This window comes from Stenella coeruleoalba, assembly GCF_951394435.1.
Source record: "Stenella coeruleoalba genome assembly, chromosome: 13".
NCBI classification, from domain to species: domain Eukaryota; kingdom Metazoa; phylum Chordata; class Mammalia; order Artiodactyla; family Delphinidae; genus Stenella; species Stenella coeruleoalba.
The window spans coordinates 30,696,016-30,717,580 of NC_137159.1; the positions used below are offsets into that span (position 1 = coordinate 30,696,016).

At 43.2% G+C, this 21,565-nt stretch overlaps 1 protein-coding gene and 1 long non-coding RNA gene across 3 annotated transcripts in view; one reads left to right on the plus strand and one right to left on the minus strand.

The window, feature by feature from the left end:
• Positions 1-993: 993 nt before the first annotated feature.
• LOC307196522 lies at positions 994-16,931 on the minus strand. The gene is made up of 3 exons (XR_013831164.1): positions 16,801-16,931; positions 8,470-8,637; positions 994-1,159 (listed from the first exon to the last, which is right to left on the minus strand). It is a non-coding gene; the product is annotated as an uncharacterized lncRNA (long non-coding RNA).
• The window catches only part of TGFA (transforming growth factor alpha), a 107,680-nt gene continuing 102,260 nt past the window's right edge, over positions 16,146-21,565 (plus strand). For both annotated transcript variants that reach the window (XM_079941520.1, XM_079941521.1), the window contains exon 1: positions 16,146-16,448. In XM_079941520.1, the coding sequence (XP_079797646.1) occupies positions 16,409-16,448 (40 nt within the window). In that variant the 5' untranslated portion in view covers positions 16,146-16,408. The remainder of the gene's footprint in view (positions 16,449-21,565) is intronic.

Sequence of the window (21,565 nt, forward strand, 5' to 3'; positions counted from 1 at the left end):
TGTGTGTGTGTGTGTTTCCTGAGAATGTTAGTAAGGGAGAGAAGTTTATTACTAGAATTAGAAGGATGACATTTTGATTGTGAGTATAGCTTGGTGAGTAGGGCTACTTCAACTAAATCTCACATTTAGGTATTTCTTACCTTCTTGGGACTTTTGGAGACATTCCCAGAGGAACAGGTATTGGTTCTTACTTCCCAGCTGAATTCTGTAAGAGCCAGGGAATTTGGATATGTCTCCCAAATTTTAGGTTGTGTAGAATGATCTATAGAGGTAAATCATTAAACATGTACCAGACTCTCCTTTGTTCTGATTTTGATTTCTTTCAAATTGTTCACCACCACCACACATGTAAGAACACGTTTGGTGTTAAGATTCCTGTATGTGAAGATCTGCACAGGGAGAACCCCTCCCAAAGGGAGGCATACTCATCATTCCTCATTCTCTTAGTCACTGGGTTTACTATCTAGAGCCTTTGTAGCTTCTTTCGGCTGTAATGTTTTCAATCATTCTCTCTCTCTTTTTTTTTTTCACAAGTTTTAAAAAGAAAGGGGCGAAGCAAGCTCTCTTTTCAGAATCAAAATGCAGAACAAATGAGAAAATGATGGTATTTAACCTTCCCAAGTTTGAGACCCCAGGAGTAATGCAGCCAACTTTTATATTTTCAACAGCCCTTCTACATATAATCTGTCTTCTCTGACTTGGCTCCAAGTTCTATCCTCACTTTCAATTATGCCAATTCTATTGTTATTTAAAAGGAAAAAGCCTTCTTGGTTATTGTCAGAAACTGCTGTATAGCTTACCCCCACCAGCACCCAGGAAACTACAGACAGGATGGAGTGGAAGGTGGGCAGGACAGAGTCAGAGGCGATTCACCAGGGTCACTTAGTTCTTCCGTGAATCTGGTTGTTAACATTTCTATTATATTGTAACAATGACTACTGACTGTTATTTTCTGAGAGAAATAGTAGGCGGAATTCCTTTCTTTTGAGGCAGCTAGTACATAAAACAGCGATCTCATCAGCTGAGCTGTCAGGGAGAATCCAAAGAGTCCAAGAGAGCTCTGAGATCTGAATAGTTACCATCACGGCAGGACTGTGTCTTCAGTGCCTCTTTGCCAAGGGTCCTGGTGGTGATAATGTCCTTTCTCGGAGAGATGACCCTGCAAGAGAGAAGCAATGACCTTTGTTTAGCTTGTGGCAGGTATAATGAGGGGGATGAGTGTTTACTGAGCCCACTCTGTGCCAGGCCCTGGATTTGAAGTTCGCAGGCCAGAGCTCAGATTCCTGCTCTGACGTTTCCTGGCTGTGTGACCCCAGAAGAATCATTTAATTTCTCTGAGCCTCAGCTTACACATCTGTAAAATGGGGATACATTGGTAGCTTCATCGCACGTGGTAGATATAAGGATCACATGAGATAATTAATCCGTAGCTGTTTGTAAGTTGGAGCCATGAGAAGGAATTGCCGGTTACCTTACTCAGTGTGATCCAACCACAATATCATAGAACCTGCCCCACCTGGAGGTCCAGTCTGGGGGAATTCCAAGGTCTTGCCCAACTGGAGAAGCAGGTCAACTGGCATATCCCTGTCTGGCATCCGGAGACCCATGAGAACTGGCAGGCCAGATCTCTAGTGATATGTAAGAAAAGGACCAGGCGAGAGATACTGGGGGCAGGCACATCTGCTCTTAGATCTGGGGTGCCACCTCAGGCATAGGCAAAGGCTGGGTTGTGGGCAGCAACCAGATTATGCTGAACTGTTTATTGCTGTATTTGCAAACGTGCACCTGAAGGTTTATACGATTGCTCACAGGGAAAAATAAATTAAAAAATACCAGAGGTCCAGTCATACAAGAGTAAGAAATAAAATGACAACATCAAGTATCTTTCAGACCAGGATAGAAGTCAAAGTTTTTTTGTTGCTGTTGTTAATTTAGAATTATATACATACTAAAAGGGCAAAAAATTAAGTGAATCGTGACTCACTGAATAAAGGCCACTAAACTCAGGGTTTTTTAATTAAAAAAAGATAAAAGGTCAACACACTCTTAAAACTAAGGGTAAAATATAAACTCTCACTCATTAAAATTAAATAAAAAATCATTTGATACCATATGATATCACTTACATATTTTTCTAAAATATGACACAAATGAACTTAATGAAACAGAAACAGACTCACAGACATAGAGAACAGACTGGTTGCCAAGGGGGAGGGGAGGTGGGGGAGGGATGGATTGGGAGTTTGGGATTAGCAGATGCCAACTATTATATACAGGATGGATAAACAACAAGGTCCTACTGTATAGCACAGGGAACTACATTCTATATCCTGTGATAAACCATAATGGAAAAGAATATGAAAAAGACTGTATATATATATGTGTGTGTGTGTGTGTGTGTGTGTGTGTGTGTAACTGAATCACTTTGTGTACAGCAGAAACGAACACAACATTGTACATCAACTATACTTCCATAAAATAATTTTAAAAAGTCATTTGAATGTTCAGTATCTTATACTGCTGGTAAAGAGAAGGAAAAAATGAGAGATGGGCAGAGTAAGGAAAAGAACAGGAAAAGCTGACCGGAGAGCAAGGCAGGGTAAGTGGTCCCGGGAGGCAGCAAGGAGGGCAAGCTGAAATAGAGCCAAAGAAACTGCTCTTGTCACTTGAAGCACGGACCCCAAAGTAAGTTATTACTGACTGGTTTTCTGATTATTTCTCAGAGCCTAGAAATGGCTCATCTACCTGTTTTAGGAAGAAATGCTTGTTGTGAAGGAATGGCTTAAGTTTTAGGAATTTTCTTTGTGTGATCTTAGTTGTAGCTTCAGATCTGTTGGTTTACTTTTTTTTCCTATGTTCCTGCTGGTGGTCAATAAAAGTGAGCAGAGAGAAAGAAGTGGGCGTGCCCTGCCTTACTGGACAGCTATTCCACTGCTTTGTGTCAGATCCCCAGAGATTCGACTTGGAATAGCATCCCTAGAAGATCTGACTGAAGAATCCTTAGGCTCTGAAATGTGCCAAGTACATGTCAGTTCAGGTAGCTGCCCCTGATGATGCTGGTAACAGGTTGGATTTAACAGGCCGGAGGATGATAACATGGCTATAAATTAGTGGTCTCACCTTTCTCCTTTCCATACCATTCATCTGCACACCACACCCCTGCTGGGGACATCTCTCATCACAGGCGGCCGTTCTCGATCTCTCACTGCTAGAAGAGCACATCAGACTCTGAGGGCAGGTCAGACATGAAATATAAAAGCCCCTCCCCAAGGTTTCTGTGTCCACCCCCTTCACTAGTACCGATATTATGCTCGAGAACAAGCCAGCATCAGACAGAAAGTCACTGTCGCCACAAACTGTGCTTTGTCAGTCCTGCGGTTGTACCATTTTAGCCTCATCTTCCCAAATGGGGCAGACACTGCACCTGCCTATCCCCATGAGGTGACAACAGTTGCGAGTCACAGCAGTGACATCCACCGTGCACTGAATGGCTTCCATGCATCCGGCTCTGATTACACCCTTAACACGCGTCATCTAATTTAGTCTTCCTTATTGACGCTGTGTGCTGAGTGTTATGACTAGCCCCACTTTATAGGTAAGAAAATTGCCAACTGGAAAGGTTCAGAAAGTTGTCCTTGGGTCATTAGTGCCAGAGCTAGGATTTGAACTCAGAAACTTGAGAGCCCGTTCCACATAGTCCCAGGCACGGTCTTTCCCTGTAGAACCACCTTGACTTTTATGATTTAAAGACTCCTTTGTATGGGGCTTCCCTGGTGGCACAGTGGTTGAGAGTCCGCCTGCCGATGCAGGGGACAAGAGTTCGTGCCCCGGTCCGGGAAGATCCCACATGCCGCGGAGCGGCTGGGCCCGTGAGCCATGGCCGCTGAGCCTGCGCATCCGGAGCCTGTGCTCCGCAACGGCAAAAAAAATAAAAAAGACTCCTTTGTATGATAAAACTTCTATCCTTTTATAGGTCTGATTTTCTAACAGGTGGGGGTTTGAATGAGTACCTGAAAGGAAAAGAGTGTTCCAGTGTGTGAGAGGTTGGGTGGAAGGGAGGGAGGACGAGGCACAGCCATGAAGACATGGGTGCTTCCAGCCTAGAATGAGTTTATTGCCAAAGGTCAGAGGTCATTTTTTCCAGCTGACCGAGGCACTGAGTATGCCCCATTTCCTGGGAAATGAATGGACAATTCGGGGCCTAGTCAGTCACTGCTACTTCTCAGCCTTTAAGCCATAAATCTAAAACAAATAATAAACAAGGGAAGCTCTTTAAGACTCCCTCAGCAATCTAGTCTGCTTGATTTTTATTCAGGGAAGATGCCAAAAAATCCCCGACTCACTACAATTTGTTTTTTTGTAAGAAACTGAAAAGAGGGAAAACTCAAATGTTTCTGCTCTCCCTCATTTGAACGTTTCGAATCCAAAGTAAACAGGGGACCTCTGTCCTTTGTGTTGGATGGTGGTAGACACAGGGCCCTTGTTCCAGGAGCAGTGTCTGCCCATCACAGGCCCCAGTGCACACTGAGGCCCTGTGTCTGGGCCAGTGGTACGGGCCCTGATTCCCCCATGCTGTGAAGCAGTGCACACAGTTGGTGTTCAAGCTTCATCTCTCCCCGACCCCCGTGATCATCTCTACCTCAATGAAAAAAGAGAAACCCTCTCATCGCTCACTCTCGGGGACACTGAAACCCATGCAACTGTGCTCACTGCTTTTCTTGCTGAGAGAAAGCAGTTTGTTTCTTATTGCAAAAGTGAAACAAATTCATTGTGGAATATTTAAATCAGAAGACGAAGAGAGAAGAATAGACAAAGAATCACTCAACTTAAATGTCCAGACATAAGTGCTAACCATTTTGGTGTATCTATAGCCTTTATCTGTTTCCTGACGCATGTATAGTAACATATTTATGGGGGGAGGAGCAACATTTGGATCATACTGTACATTGCTTAGGGATGTATTGTAAATCATCACCCAAAAAAATGTCAATTGGAATAATTAATTGTAAAAGGTGGTGGAATAAATACAGATGAATATTTATTTCAGTTGTTAACCTGGGGCCCATGCATAAGCTTCAGAGAGTCTATAAATGCATGTAATCATATGCACAAGTTGGTACACAAATATAGATAAAGATAAGGACATAGATAAAGACTTAGCTATACGGGGGCAGCAGGGAAGATAGTTCATAGTTTTCACCAGATTCTCCAAGATATATGTGACTCCAAAAACCAATGACTTATATTAACTTGGCTTGGGGGAAAATTCCCAATGTAGGAGACCACCTACCACACAGCTGGTAGGAACGTGAATTGGTTAAAACATTTCTGTAGGGCAATTTGGGTAATCCTCTGTGTGTGTGTGTGTGTGTGTGTGTGTGTGTGTGTGTGTGTATGATTTAAAATATCCATAAGAACATATTATGAAGTTAAAATAGTGCAAAGTAGTGTAAATTGGAGAGCAGAGATAGACAAATTATTAATACAGAATACAAAGCTTGGGGGATGGGCAGGATCAAGAATATAACAGATCTGTGGTATGATAGAGGTATTATTTCAGATCAGTAGGGAAAGAATGGATAAAGTTAATGGGTATCAAAAACCTTAAGATTCTTCACCAAATCAAATTGTATGGAGAATGTTATAGAATAGTGGTTAGATTAGCATCCTTGTTTGGTTCCTGCCTCTAATGTTTTCACATGAAGAATTTTACACATGCTGATTTGATGTAGGTATTTCTAATGTTAATGAGGTAGTCTATAGCTAAGATATTTTTCCTGTAACTATAGGGATAATTACATTTTATCTTTGATGCTAAAATGTAAAAAAAAAGAATTTGTAACTATGTGTAGAATGGATGTTAACTAGATTTATTGAGGTGATAATTCAAAATATATGCAAATATCTGATCATTATGTTGTACACCAGCAACTAATATAATGTCAATTATATGTCAATTGTTAAATGTAATTATTTATTAATAAAATATTACCTGAATTACCAGAACAAACTCTACTTGGTCCTAGTATATTGCTTTCAGTGACATTTTGGATTTGATTTGCTAGCATTTTATTTACTTTTTTTCATCTTTCCTCTTAAGTCAGATTGGTCGTTACAGCTTTTTTTTTCTTTTTTGTTTGTTTTTGCTACTTCTGTTAGTTTGGTATATCAGGGTTGCTTTAGTTTGAAAAACTGAACTGTGACACTTTCCAGCCTCTTTTATGTTCTGGAACACTTACTTAAACAGCAAAGACATTAAATTCCTTGAAGGCTAAAAGAAATATACTTTATAACTCTGTGGAAACAGCATCTTTTATGGAGTAATTTTTTTAACAACTTTTCCATTTCTTTTCTGATTATTAGTTGTTTCTAGTTTCTACTTCTTCTTGAGTTGATATGGCAATTATATTTTTCCTAAAAAATTTATTTATTTTAATGAAATTATTCAAATTCATTAACATTGAGTTATACATTACTATTTTCTTATAATTAAAAAATCTTTTCTACATATGTTCTATTTCACATCTCATTCCCAACACTATAATTTTGTATTTTCTCTTCACTCATGATTAATCTTGCCATGCTTTTATTATTTTGCCTTTTTTTTTTTTTTTTTTGGCTGTGCCAGGTGGATCATAGTTCCCCGACCAGAGATTGAACCCGGGCAACAGCAGTGAAAGCATCAAGTCCTAACCACTGGACCGCCAAGGAACTCCTTGATTTTTGCCTTTTCTAATTCACTAATTTTTGCTTTAATTGTGACCCCACATTTCGGTTTTCCTTAGATTTATTTTATTTTCTATTTCAGTAAAGTTGTTACTTTATTTAGTTTAATTATTTTTTTATAATAAAAGAAAATCTGTGGCTACAAATTTCAGCTTTAGCCGAATCCCAAATATTTTGACTTTGTTCTCATCACTATTTTGAAGTATAATTTTAATTTTCTCTTAGATCCAATAGTAATTTAGGAAAAAATGTTTTTATTGTATGTTTAAGTTGTCCTTTGTTATTAAATTCTAATCTAATTGAATTATATAGTTAATGACTGTAGCCTAAGAAAGAAGTTTTTTCTTCCTGAAATTTAAGGTTTCATTTGAAGGTCAGCATATGTTCATTTCTTAAAAATCTTTAAGGATTTTTGAAAGGAATGTATGTATATTTGTAGAATACAAAATCTTAATTTGTACATATTAAATTAATTACATTAGATAAATTATCCAAATTCATTGTAAATTTACTAAGTTTCTTTTTCCTTTTGAGGTGCCACAGAGATGCTCCAGTTTCAAAAAGGGTATCCCTTATCTATTGTTGCATAACAAACCACCCCAAAATTTAGTGGTTTAAAACAGCGACATTTTATTATTTCTCAGGATTCTGAGTGGGCTGGGTTCACTCTTACAGCTGAATTCAACTGGTGGATCAGACAGGGGCTGTGTTCAGGACTGGTGGCTTGTCTCTGCTCCACATGGCCTGTCATCCTCCAGTAGACCAGACTGAGCTTCTGCACGTGGTGGTGGAACCATTCTAAGACAGCAAGCTCTAATGCACAGGAGTTTTTCAAGTCTCTGCTTGTATCCTCCCATTAACTGAAGTCCCATTGGACTAAGAAAGACACATGGTCAAACCCAGACTCAGCGTGGGAGGGGGCAATCCAAGAGCATGGGTATCAGGGAAGTATGCGTCATTGGGGACCATCGACGTGAGAGTCTAGCACACAAAAGGATGAAAATTTGTTCCTGTGGTTCTCCTTGCATTTCTAATAGTTTTGACCAAAATAATCTTGTTTATATATGAATTCATTTTTGTGCTACAAATTTTAGTTTTCTCATAATTATGTTACCCTACCACATTCCTTCTGGTTTGTATTTACAGTTTTTGATTTTATATCACCGACAGGTGAGTTTTTTTAAAAGGCTCTAGTTGGATTTTGTATTTTAAAAGGGGAATTAAAACGATTCATGTTTAATTGGAATACAGATACATTTGTGCTTACTTCTACCATCTGATCATATGTATAATTTTTTACATTTCTTGGACTTTTTCCTCATTCCCTTTTCCCGCTAACTCAATATATCTCTCTCTGCTCCCTTTTTTCCTCTAGAAATTTGGATGTTAAATGTTGTATTATGTTAAATGTTGTATTATTCTATTACTAGTGACCTTTAAATCTTTGAATGAATTTATATATCTATCAAAGAAAATAATTTTATAGTAGTTATTAATTCTCTTCAGTGAGTGATAACAAAATAAGCACATTTTTATTTTCCCTTCTATGCCACCCTGTCCCTCCAGTTTCTATAACGATAGTCTGGGCCTTTAGATTTAGATTATTACTATGATTTAATCCTGACTACTAATCCACGTGTATATGTTTTCTTTCAAGAATTATCTTCAATAGTTTTATTAAATTTCCAACCATACCTTCAGCTTCACCTAACAGTGGCTCAGACATTAAGGACATTTAATTACACCACATAGAAAGGAGAGTGAATGGAAGCAGGTCTATGGTTGGTTCAGCAGGTCTATGTTTCGTTCAGCAGCTCTAAAATGCCGAGGTGCTCTCAGATTCTCTTGGCCTTTTCCTCATGGTCACAGGATGGATGTCACACTCCAGATACTTCATCCTTAGACAACCATCTTCAAGACAGGAAGAAAGATCAGGCTACCTCATTGCCTGGCTTCAAAAAGAAAATTCCTAATAAACTTAACCAAGGAGGTGAAAGGCCTATACTCTGAAAACTATACAACACTGATGAAGGAAATTGAAGCTGATACAAAGAAATGGAAAGATATCCCATGTTCTCGGATTAGAAGAATTAATACTGTTAAAATGGCCATACTACCCAAAGCGATCCACAGATTTAATGCAATCCCTATCAAAACATCCATGACATTTTTCACAGAACTAGAACAAATAATCTTAAAACTCATATGGAACCACAAAAGGCCCCAAATTGCCCAAGAAATCTTGACAAAAAGAGCAAAGTCTGGAGGTTATACCTCCCAGACTTCAGACGCTACTAAGTCTGAAAGCTACAACAAATGACATACAAGGGAACTCTCATAAGGCTATCCTTGTACTCTGTTGGTTGAAATGTAAATTTGTGCAGCCATTATGAAAAACAGTATGGAGGTTCCCAGAAAACTAAAATGATCCAGCAATTTCACTCCTGGGTATATATCTGCAAAAAAACTAAAACACTAATTTGAAAAGATAATCTGCACCCCAATGCTCAAATTGGGTTAAGAAGATGTGGGGGGTGTGTGTGTATACAAGATGTGGTATACACACACACACACACACACACACACAAAATATGTAATATTATTCATCTATAAAAAGAACAAAATTCTGTTTGCAGCAACATGGATGGACCTAGAGAATATTATACTTAGTGAAAAAAGTCAGACAGAGAAAGACAAATACTGTGTGATATCACTTATATGTGGAATCTTGAAAAAATACAAATGAATGTATACGCAAAACAGAAATAGATTCACAGATACAGAAACAAACGTGGTTACCAAAGGGGAGAGGGAAGGGGGAGGGACAAATTAGGGGTATGAGATTAACAAATACAAACTACTATGTATAAAATAGACAAGCAACGAGGATATACTGTACAGCACAGGGAATTATAGCCTTTATCTTGTAATAACCTATAGTGGAGTATAATCTGCAAAAATACTGAATCACTATGCTGTACACCTGAAACTAATATAATATTATAAATCAACTATACTTCAATTAAAAGGAAAAAGAAGAAGAAGAAGCAAATTTCTACCCAAGAAGCCTAACAGGAGACTTTCCTGACATTTTATTGGCCAGAACTTAGTCACATGTCCAGCCCTAAGCCAATCATCAACAATGGGCAAGGAATCCTCTTGCTTCGTCCCCTGGGTCAGCGCATGCTGTCAATCACACAAAACTGGGATTCTGTTAGCAGGAAGAAAAGGAAAATGTCCACTCTATTGGCATCCAACAGTGAGTGCCACAATATATTAAAAATCGGGAGTAAGGCTCAACAGTGTTACTGCTTTATCATTCACTGCCATTTCCGTTACACTATTTCTTTTACATTACTGAGTTTATTTGCTTGGCTGGAATATTTTCGATGGAGTCTTTTTATTTATTTATTTTTCCATTGGGGTGGTACATGAGTGATTTACATTTTTTATAGCTGCTTGTCTGAAATAGCTTGGTAAGAAACAGAATTTTGTGTTACAATCATTTCCCCCCAAAATGCATTTTCCATACATATTGCTTTGTTGGTTTGGGCATTTATGCAGCAAACACGAAGATGATGTGTTTCCTTCAGAGGTTACCTGATTCTTCTGCCTGTGTGGCTTCACAAAGAAGAGAGCACTTTACTTGTCCATTGTTGAATCCCTAGCGCCTGGAACATAACAGGCTTGTCATGGACATGTGTGGAATGAATGGATGAAAGAAAAAAGAGCCAGGTGTCTGTGGGAGACTCCCGAAAGAGCCCCTGCATTTCACCTGCACGTCGAAGAGTTTCTCTCCCCTGCACGTGTAACCACATAACGCTAGCTGGGAGCCAGTGCGGCTGCCCTCACCACGGCCTCCTTGGCAATGTGCTCTCTGTGCCAGGCATCAAACGTGAGAGCCCCCTCCAAGGGATCCCTGCCCTGTGTGCACCCCAGTACCTGGACATTCCCTGGATTCTTCAAGAGGATGGAGATTTGCCCCTCCTCCCTTTTCTGTGGTTCATTTCTGCCTACAGCCTTTGTTACAACCAACCTCAGGAGCATTGCTGGGTTCTGATGGGGGTGGCTCCCTAGAGATACCTTTCTTTTCTGTGAGGTAAATTGAAGGTTGTCAAAGCCTTCTCTCAAACTGGTCTCATCTGCGTTGTCTTAGAGAAATTCCTTAAAATGTCTGTTATGTGGGTGGAATCCTTTTTCAGTTTTGAACAATGGCAGATTTCCCCCCGTCATTATTTCCCTTTGCCTGTTGCAATGGGAGTTTGAAAGAGAGGCAGGAGGAGAAGTTCAATGTGATGGTTTAAATGTATGTCACAGAATAGAAGTCTGTCCTTGCACTTTTTATTATCTCAAAATCCCCTCCCCCTTATAGATCTGTGGGATGTATATCCCCCTCCCCTTATTGAGGACCCCTCCTGTCTTGGGACACAAGAACAGTTTCTCCTCTGTCAGCAATATGCTCCCTTTTTGGCTCTCTGTTAAAAATATTTTGGATATCCTGGCTTTGTCCTTCTCTGTCTCATATATTTTAAAAATTATTTATTTATTTATTTGGCTGCGTCCCGTCTTAGCTGCGGCACGTGGTCTTCTCTAGTTGCAGCATGTGGGTTTCTCTCTAGTTGTGGCACATGGCTCTAGGGCGCACCAGCTCAGTAGTTGTGGTGTGCAGGCTTAGTTGCCCCGTGGTATGTGGGATCTTAGTTGCCCGACCAGCGATAGAACCCATGTCCCCTGCATTGGAAGGTGGCTTCTTAACCAGTGGTCCACCAGGGAAGTCCCTCTGTCTCATATCTTATCTCTCATAATTTTTTTCCTTTTCCTCTGAGTTTGGGGAGAATTTTTTGAGCTTATCAGGCAGATTGACCCATCACTAAAAAATATTTAAGTCCATTTTGCAGCTCTCTATCTTTCTTTGATTTTTCCTTCCTCAATTCTTTATATATTTTTTCCTGTCTCTCTTTTGCTTCTCTTGATCATCACTCCTCCTTCCCATCAATACCATTAGTTTCACCTGCGTAAGGATAGCTAGGCATTTGATTTAGGACTTTCCCCCGGCACTCCTGAGAATTTGGAGGGCAATCTTCCCAGTCTTCAGAAAGCTCTGGCTGTACGGCTGAGGCTGCAGGAGGTCGGGGGACAGCAGCAAGGACAGAATTGAATGCATAGCTCTTCTGTCTCCAAGTGTGCTTAATGGAATGGTTTGGCATCAGCTGTGCTGAATCCTCTGGGTACCTCTCCTGCATGCTGGTCAACTAGGCAGTTCACGAGCTATATGAGAAGATAAGGATTTTAGTTGTAGCAGCCGCCTGGTAACTCTGAGTCTTAGAGACTCTGACTAATACCTTGACATCTTGGAGCCGCTTGGACCACCTGTGGAACCATCAACCTCCAGACTTCAATACTGGGCTTTAGAGCCATCCTGCAATATCCCTTGCGAAGGAAGGATTCAAGCTGAATACACAACTTGAATGTGCATTCCCAAGGTAGACCTGAGAGCTGGGAGATAGATGGAAGATGTTAGCAGAAGGTCAGACCAGTCTTCCGACAATACTGGCATGAAAACCACCTAGGAAGCTGAGAACAAAGCAAACGCCTCTGATGGCTTCTTACCTCACCCATTATGCTGGTGATGAAAACTGTAAAAGTGGACTCCGCATAAGGTTTCCTACTTTTTCTTTTGGCTAGAGATAAGGAATACACTAATAGCTGAGGCTTTGCAGGGGGCTGATACTCGAACAATACCTTACTTTGGATTAGATTTCTTTTCCTAAATCCCTTAACACATTAAAACCTCACTCTGCCTGAACACAGTTCTCCAGAGTCCTTTATAAAACCTCTCTCTCGGGCTTCCCTGGTGGCGCAGTGGTTGAGAGTCTGCCTGCCGATGCAGGGGACACGGGTTCGTGCCCCGGTCCGGGAAGATCCCACATGCCACGGAGCGGCTGGGCCCGTGAGCCATGGCCGCTGAGCCTGGGCGTCCGGAGCCTGTGCTCTGCAACAGGAGAGGCCACAATAGTGAGAGGCCCGCGTACCTCAAAAAACAAACAAACAAACAACAAAAAAAAAACTCTCTCTCTCTCTCTCTCTCATACACAGATGACATCTGACCTTTGACATCCTACTGAGTCAGGCACCCTTTCCTGTTTTTCCTCTGAGTCCCCCTGTCTACTGCTGCCATCGAGGAAGGTCCTGCAGCCACCAGAAGACTTCTCTGCTCACTGCCCTCCAAGGCTTGTCTGCAGGAATTGTAATTCCTTCAATGCAGTGGCCCATGGCAGTGCTTCCTCCCTAAGAATGTCTGGGCTGTTTACTCACTAATATCTGGGTTAATTGCCGATCTAAACAGCGAATTCTGCTGGCCTGAATCATTCAGGGAAGACTCTGAGGCTAGTGGTCCCACAATCACTTCCACAAATGAATCAGGAACGAGGGGGCGGCTGATTACAGTGAAGAAGGAGACTCTTTAAACATACACTCTGTGATAAGTATGTGGAAGAAAGGAAAGGGAAAACTGACAGTGGGACTTTGCTGGCCTCTGAGCAGAAGATAGAGCAGTTCTCCTGTTTGCACGGGGAGAAAAGGCTGTGCTTGGCTTTACAGAAGGTATTATCCTTGAGCTCAAGGCCAGCTGAATCAAGCATGTGCAGCAGTAGCCCAGGCATATTCTTAGGAGGAAGGCCACACGCTGGTCAGTCTCCACGCACACAGAAACAGGACTTTCAGTGGCCACGTGAGACAGCTACTGTGTCTGTAAGTAAAGGAACGCAGTGGCGTTCTCTATGCAGCATCCAGGGGCTACAGCTGGAATTTCACTCAGCTTGGGGTGCCATTATTCCATACTGTTAAAATACAAAAACATCACAGCTTCCTCTAGGAAAAATGATTTCTTCCCTCTAAATCGCATTCTGTCATTTTTTTTCTCATACTTCTTATACCACAGGCTGAGAAACAAATTCATAGCTCCTGACTTACCTGTGAAACTATCCCCCGTAGGAAGGTGTACACATGCACAAGCAAAGAACTGATATGGAAATGATAATTTTAAAAAAAAAGACACTGGTAGGAAATTGAGAGTGGGAAATTTATGTCCACTGAGAGAGTTTTTCTTTAAGCAATAGTTATATTTGTTGATATTAAATAATGTGCTAAGCATACAAATAAATTCTTCCATTTAGTCCTCACGTCAACCCAGTGAGTTCAGTATTATCCTTATGAAAACCATGGGAACTGAGGCAGCATGGTATAGAAGCCAATACAGAGGCTTTCGAACCGGCTCATTTTGCTTTCAAAATCGGGCTCTGCCAATTGCAGGCTTTGTTTCTCTGGGTAAGTTACTAAATTCTCTAGGTCTCGATTGTTTTCATATAAAAGGAGGATGGAGTCTACCTCATAGGGTTGTTGTGAGGATTCAATCAGATATACAAGATGCCAGAGTCAGAGTGTTAACATTTTAGGATATTGGGTTTCCTCCTAGTTCTATAAATGTCCAAAAATTATTTTTCAGTTTACAAAAAAATGTTGTAGATGTTTAGAAAAAAACTTCAACGCCTGGTTGTCTCTTTGACTTGAATGATTTGGAAGGTTGATAAAACTACAGATGTGGACTGGCTATTGACAATTTGAGGGAAGAATTAATGATTTCCAAGCATTAGAATGTCCTTTGATGTGAGTACTCTTTAGCCTGCAAGATATCAAATTATATTCTGATTACAAAGATTTTACAACGCTGAAGGGGACAAGCTCGTTGTTTTGATTCTGCTGCTACTTCCCTCCACCCAAGACTTTGTGTGCAGGCAGGGGGCAGAGGAGGGGAAACTGCTGAACCTGACTCTTGCCAGTTTGGACAGTCAGCCCTCAGCCACAGTGAACTTGATGTGTGTGTCCCAGCAGGAAACAAGCTGACAGGTCAATTCTCCACTCTTAGCTGGGGGTCCTGGAGAATAGGAGAAGGGTGTGGAGAACTCCTGATTTCTTTCCTCCTATCGAAAAGGCAGGCTAGTCTAGGAAGGAGACAGAAGAGCCACTGGAACAGGTCAAGACCAGTCTGAAGGATGAAGACACAGATGCTGAAGGGAGTCAGGGACCACTCACTAAAGAGAGTGTGTGTGTGCTCTGTACATGCATACGTGTGGACTTAGGAAAAGATGTACCCAAGGACTTATCATGAAACCCTCACCACCAATCATTAACGGTTGAAAGAGCAGCAAAATATCCTCTGACAAATGTATTGCAAAGAATGGTTTCTCAGAGTAAATTTACACTGTTTTCAAAATCCCTTTCTACACGGTGTTTCCTGCTCAAATGTTGAGGCCAGTGGCCTGGTGCTTCCTTTTTGAAACTCAGCTCCTATGAAATAAACTTAACAAACATCAACTCTGAGAGTCTGAGCATTGCACCAAGGAAACAGAAAGAGATTTTGCTCCCTGCCCCTTCAAGGAGAGTGGGTCTACCCTGAGCAGGTAGGCTAGAGGGACCAGGAGAAGACTTAATCCTTGAGCTCGGGGCATCTGGAGAATACACCAGTCACAGCCTCTCAAGGGCACACTGTCCCCTATGGATGGCCCCTAGGGAACATATAATTCTTCCATTCTCTGTCCAGAATGTCTTCCCTCTGTCCCCTCTACTTCCCCAAATTTCAGCACCAGGGGCCAGCTCAAGGCTACAAATCCTTGAAAGAACCACTCAGGTAGCTCCTGCCCATACACATCCTCTCTCAGGGACATATGGCTGCATGCTACCTTGTTCTCGGCCTCAACGGCCTGTGGCGGGATGGGGTGGAGTGGTCTGGGGGTACTGGTGGTGATAGATAACCAGGTGCCCCACAGCAAAGACCCATCTTCACTGTCAGCATCAGACCAGATGCACGAAAGCCCGCTGATCTTAACAACGTGCCGCCTGAGAACGTGGGGTGGCTGTGCTCCCGCGGCAGGCGTCCCGACAATCCAGCGTTCTCTCGGATGGGGGCGCAGGTGGGAAATCTGGTTGAACAAATTCTTCGCTGGATTCTGGGGAGCACTTTCCTTGGGCCAAGTCTTGACAGGGGCAGGTGAAGCTCGCAGGTCCCGTTCCGGGTCGAGTCTCAGTGCCTTGCCCGGGAGAGCCCCCGGCAGCTGCCGTTGGCGCAAGTGACAGACGCCAGGGCCGCTCCGCTCCCCTGCCTGGCTAGAAGCGGCCACTGCGCCCGGCCGCTCGGGCTCCGCACTGAGCTGCTAGTCTGAGGGTGGTGTCTGAAATCAGGCGCTTCCTGCCTTTCCCTCGGCCTGGGTGCCCGGCCCGCGCCGCGGACTCGGAGATTCCCGGGTCGCGCCGCGCCGCCCCGCCCCGCCCGGCCCGGCACGGCACGGTGCGCGCAGTCTCCCCGCCCCTGCTCCAACCCCACCCCCGCTCCACCCCCACCCCCCTGCCCCTAGAGGGGCTCCCCCAACCGGGGCGCGAAGGTGGTCCGCCAGGCCCAGTAGCCGAGTGGCGGAGGTGACGGTAACCGTCTTCCCGTTTCCGCCCGGCCGCCGGCGCGGCGGGGCGAGTGCCAGCAGAGGCGCGCGGTCCTCCCTCCGCCCGCCCGCGCCGGGGGCTGGCCCTGCCTAGCCGGCGCCTTTTTCCCCCGCACCGCGGCGCCGCTTCGCCACTTGGGCACCTCAGGTAGGGCAGGAGGCTGGAGTGCCTGCCGCCTGCCGCCCGTAAAATGGTTACCTCGGCTGGACAGCTCGCCCTCTTCGTGCTGGGTACGTACGCTGCCTACTGCGCGCCCGGTGGCACCTGCCCTCCGCGACACCCCGCTTTCCCCTGTCCCCTCCACTTCTCTCTCCCGGGGGTGTTCTGCGCCCGCCTAAGAGGAGAGGGCGGCGAATTCTTTTCGAGGCTTGAAGGCTGGGAGGCAAGGGGAGCTACTCGGGCTTACTAGGAATTGGGGGACCCTATTCCAAAGAGGGGGACCGTCGAGCGCTCAGGCTTTCCCCGGTAAGTGGCCGCCGGGCGGTGCGTGAGAACACCCGCCGGGGAAGGAGGAGCGGTGGGTGAACGGGCTTGAGCTTTAATCCGCCTTCTCTGTGTGCTCGTACACTTGCCCACACCTACCTGCTTACCTGGCTGCCTCCAAGCCAGTCTTCACCGGCGTCGGTAGCGCGTAGACTCGCGGAGGGTGGCCAGCGTCCGACCCTCCGGCCGGACCTTGGCTGCTTCCCTTTCGTACCCGCCGCCTACCCGTGAGCCCCAGCGACCGGCAGATGTTCACCATCAGCAGCGGCGCCTCAGTCTTCTAACTTTGAGAGTTCTCGAGCTTTGGGGGTGGATTTTTGTGCGGATTAATTGTTGTTTTAATTAACTTCCCTTGGAGAAGTGGTTTAAGTGTCAGCCGAGGGCAGGAGTGAAACCCTAGACGAAGCGCTGCTGATTTCCTTTGAGTTTATTCTTGGAAGAGAACGAGGGATGGGGGAAGGGAGGGGAAGTTAAACCCGGCAAACCCGAGTCGGGTCTGGGGAGCCGGTGAGATTTTCGACGGTGAAGGTCACTGCCCGGCCGGCTCTTGCCCCTCGCGGCGCCGGGTCTCGTGTTGAGATAGCAGATTGACAGCCCGGGTGTCCTGGTTACTGCCGTAGCTTCCGTGAAATGAATTGTTCAGTCCCTATCTCCTGTGTTTAACCCTGTAAAGCAAGTTGCTCCCTACAAGATCATTTATTAGAGCGTGAGAAAAGCTATAGAACCCTTGCCTGCAAAATGCCCAGAGCCGCAGCCCCACCCAGTTCCGTGTACAGTTTCAGGGGGTTCACGGACCCGCCCGTAATCCTGCCCATGAAACGCTGATTAAGAACCGCAGCAGAAGTGGAGGCATCATATAAGGGAAATACAGAGCAGCCGTGGAACGGGATTCCACAGCTGCTCCGAGGTGTACCCTCACCTGAAACTCCCCAACAGGTGGCATGACTCTGAGTGGCTTTTTTTTTCTTTTCCCAAGACCATTTTATATTTTTGTATTGATGGTTCTAATTTTAGATTTTTTGTTAAAGCAGTAAAACATTACCAATACAGTAGAAGCCTCCTGTATTTGGGTCCCTATGTAATGTTTTTTGCAAATGCTAATAGTAATAATATTAATAGCTAACACTCTTTGAGCACTTACTCTGTACCAGATACTGTTCTAAGTGCTGTGCATGTATTAACTCATTTAATTTTCACACCAACCTGATGAAGAAAGTATTATCGTTCCCATTTTATGGAGGAGGAAAGTGAAGCACATGGTCCCACAGTTAGTAGGTAGTTGGGCCAGAATTACGAGAGTGTGGAAGGAATGTGGATATTAAAAGTCACCTAACTGTGGTCACTGTAGTTCCATCTCCTAGGTTTGGGACTTTTCCTCGAGTCGAGATGGGTGGAATACCCTGGAGATTGTTTTAATTGGGTTTTCTTTTGGACTCTCAGGATCTCAAGGCGGTCTTAGGTTATTCAGTGAAAATCAGAGGCAAGAAACAATGAAGGTAAGCAAATTTGAGGAAGCTTTGTAAAGTTGCCCCTGCCTCCCCCCCCCACCCCCCCGCCATCATACTATACTTGCCCATGAAGACTGCATTCATTCATCATGGAATTTTTCTCTTCTGCCTGAGTTCAACTTGATCTTTGTTTCCTCCCTTAAGAAAAAGATGTATAAATTTGCAGAGGTTGATCAATATGTGAAATCTGGCTCATACAGGTCCAAACTATGAGCAGTTGAAAAAAGTAGAGGAAAAGAAGGCAGGAGGAACTTACACCAGTGAGGATTCCTTTTTATTTATATTGCTTAAAAAAAAAAAAGCCATTGAACTTGGCCAAAAGTAGCCAATGTCGTTCTGTACATTGACGACCGCTTCTGCCTCCCACCTCCCTTTCTGCTAGATTACTAAATACCTGTCAGTGCCATGTGCATCTTTATTCTGCACATTTCCTCCAGAGCTGCTTTCCTCGCTAATTTTTCTTAAATTAGTTAAAGGCAGTTCCAGGCAAATCAGCCAGTGTTCCATCAGTAATCAAGATCTAGAAAACCGGGATCTTTTCCCTCCTTCCCCACCTCCATGGGAACAGTCTGAGAAGGAACTGTTAGGAGTCTCAGCTGATTCTTCTGATTACTTGATTGATGTTTTGGCCAAGAGAATGTGGAGACTGTTGCTTAAGTGGCAACATTGGGAACATAATCTAGGTTCCTGTGGTGGCTGCGCTCCCATGTCAGGTTTCCGTCCTTGGCGGAGCAAACCTCACAGGGGCTTGGCTTCTCCGGTCCCAGGTCCTCCCTGTGTCAAGGGAGCAAGATGTGTAATCTTGGGCAAGTTACTTAGCTTCCTTGTGCCTTGTTTTCCTCATCTGTAAAATGGTGATATTAATAGGATCACTGAATATAGTTAATGAACCTAGAATGGTGCCTAGCACGTAGTAAGAGTTTAATCAATCATCGTCATTGTCACTTTGAACCTCATAGAATTCCAGGTATCATTGCAGGTTATGTCCATTCTGTAACTGAGAGTTTGTCTTACTTATCTCATTTTCCATCTCCCCACCCTTCCTAAGACAGAAAATACCACCTAAACTAAAAACCTACTCAGAGATTTTAGCGAATATCGTTTGGCAGATGACAACTTCAAGAAAGTTTGGGAGTTCTTTTGGACCTTGTGAATTCTTTAATTTTTGATGCAGAACATTTGTATTTCCTCCTTACTGTTCAGTGGTCAGTTGTTTATTGAAGTCAGCACTAAGTGCCAGTTTTCTTATCTATAAAGTGAGAATAATAAAACTACCCACTTCACAGGTTGTTATGAGAATAAAATGAGATGGTAAATGTGGAAGCTATTTATAAACTTTAAAAATAAATAAAAATAAATCTTAACACTACACACAAAATGACATTGATTTTATAATGGGTCTTATCATCCAGAAAAAAAGCATTATTTTTATGGCAGCTCCCAGAAGTAGGACTAAATGTAGGCTAAAGAAGGATGTCCTAGGACACGAAATGCCATGAAGGATGGGTAGAAAGGAAACAGGTCAGCTTCCCTGTGGATTCGGGGCTGAGGGACCAGCAGGGGGCATGAAGTAAGACAGTTCTCTTCTCCATTACTTGGTAATGTTGTCTTTCAGAGTGAACAGTGGAGGTTTGCCCAGGACACATGTTTTCATTATTGGGCAGCTGAAATTAGGGAAAGTTCACTTTGAACAAGGGCTGTAAAGGTGTATATGGAAGGCTTAGAGCCTGAGTTTCCTGTATTTACTTTTCCAAAATCTGATTTCCTAGGATAAAGTGATGTTTCTGTAAATACTCAGTGTCCCCTGCAAAGGAGACCTTTCTTATAGGAGTAAATGATGCTTCATGTTCCTGTGGTAACATACGAAAAATAGATGGTTTTTCCATTAGACCTATCTCTAAAGGCCTTTTGAAAGTATGTTTTGAACAAGGCCCTGCTCTTTGGGCTGCCCACTAAAAGGGACAGGGGATGGGAAGTGGAGGTTGGGTCAAACAAAATGGAACTGGCCTGGCACACTGAATTGGGCATCTTGTGCCTGGTTTCACACTCACAACCTCTGTAGTGTGTTCCACAGCAGTATCCTCAAATTACAACCACTTGGAGAGCTTGGTAAACCAGATGGCTGGGCAGGAGGTGGGAGAGTTTGCCTGTGTAAAGAGTTCCCCAGTGTGGCTTGTGCTGCTGGTGGGGAGGAGAGTAAAGGGACACTCTGAGACCCATCGCTCTACAGTTGGTGCTGTTAGGGAAGCTTCCAGCTTAATGAGTTGCATTTTGTCTAACGAGTTGCATTTGGCGTTTGATGTTTTAAATGCTGCCGTGGGTTTCTGAGCATTATTAAAGGCACTTCTACGGCCTGTCTTGTTTACCAGAGCAGAGTTAGAAGTCGTGCTGAGAACTCTTACCTGTTCTAAATGTTCTTGTACTCTACCTATGGAAAATGTAATAATCCCATGTTATTAAACTCCAGCTGACCAAAGCTAATCATGTCACGCTTTCTTTTGTGTGGATCACCAAAAATTGACTGTTGTGTTGCTGTCATTTCAAATATTTTTCATCCCCTCATTTTAAAGTATGAACTTAATTCAATGCTCAAGCTAGTATGTGTTAGATGGCATCTAGATAGAGGATTGGGGCACTTTTATGGTGACTTTTGTTTTGTTTGTTTTTTTTTTCCTGTGAAATGTCAAGTATAAAAGTCTTTTGTAGTATCAGGAAAGCCAGAAATCTAGGCTACCAGAACCATCTCTTAGGAGCTCTTCATTTTAAGCACAAGGCACATTCCCTTTAGACCCTCTCTAAAAATTGGGGTAAATTCTTTTGAGGCATTAGGAATTCGTTGTATTAAATATGACTTGAATAGTTGTTACTTGGGCTTAGAAAAAGTAGGAAGTTTATTGAAATGGAATTTTATGTATTTTGCTAGTATTTTTCTTTCTCTTTTAAGTCAGAGGAAACAAAATTTTCTTTCACTTCCCTAGTCTAGTGTATTATATGCCCAGTAGTTTTGTCCTTAATATTCTGCTGTCCTCTTACCTTGAAAAGCTTTTAGTTTTCCCCACCTTAGAGTTTATACTTCTCAAGTACTTGCAGATGGTTAGGGCTTCCTCTAGGAGAGATTTGACAAATAACTCCCTTCTATAACAAGCTTGTATAACTTTGTATAACTCCAGCCTGCTGTTGCCTTTCCTCTTTTGGTTTTAATTTTTGAATGTGTTAACTTTTCTGGCTGGGAACCTCAACAGCGTGTCCTGACCCCTCCAAGTCCTGCCTTCAACTAACATTGGCTGGTACTTGCCCCCTCTTCCCTTCTAGTTTGAGGGCTTCTTGAGGGCAGAGCCCCTTGGTCTTCATCTTTG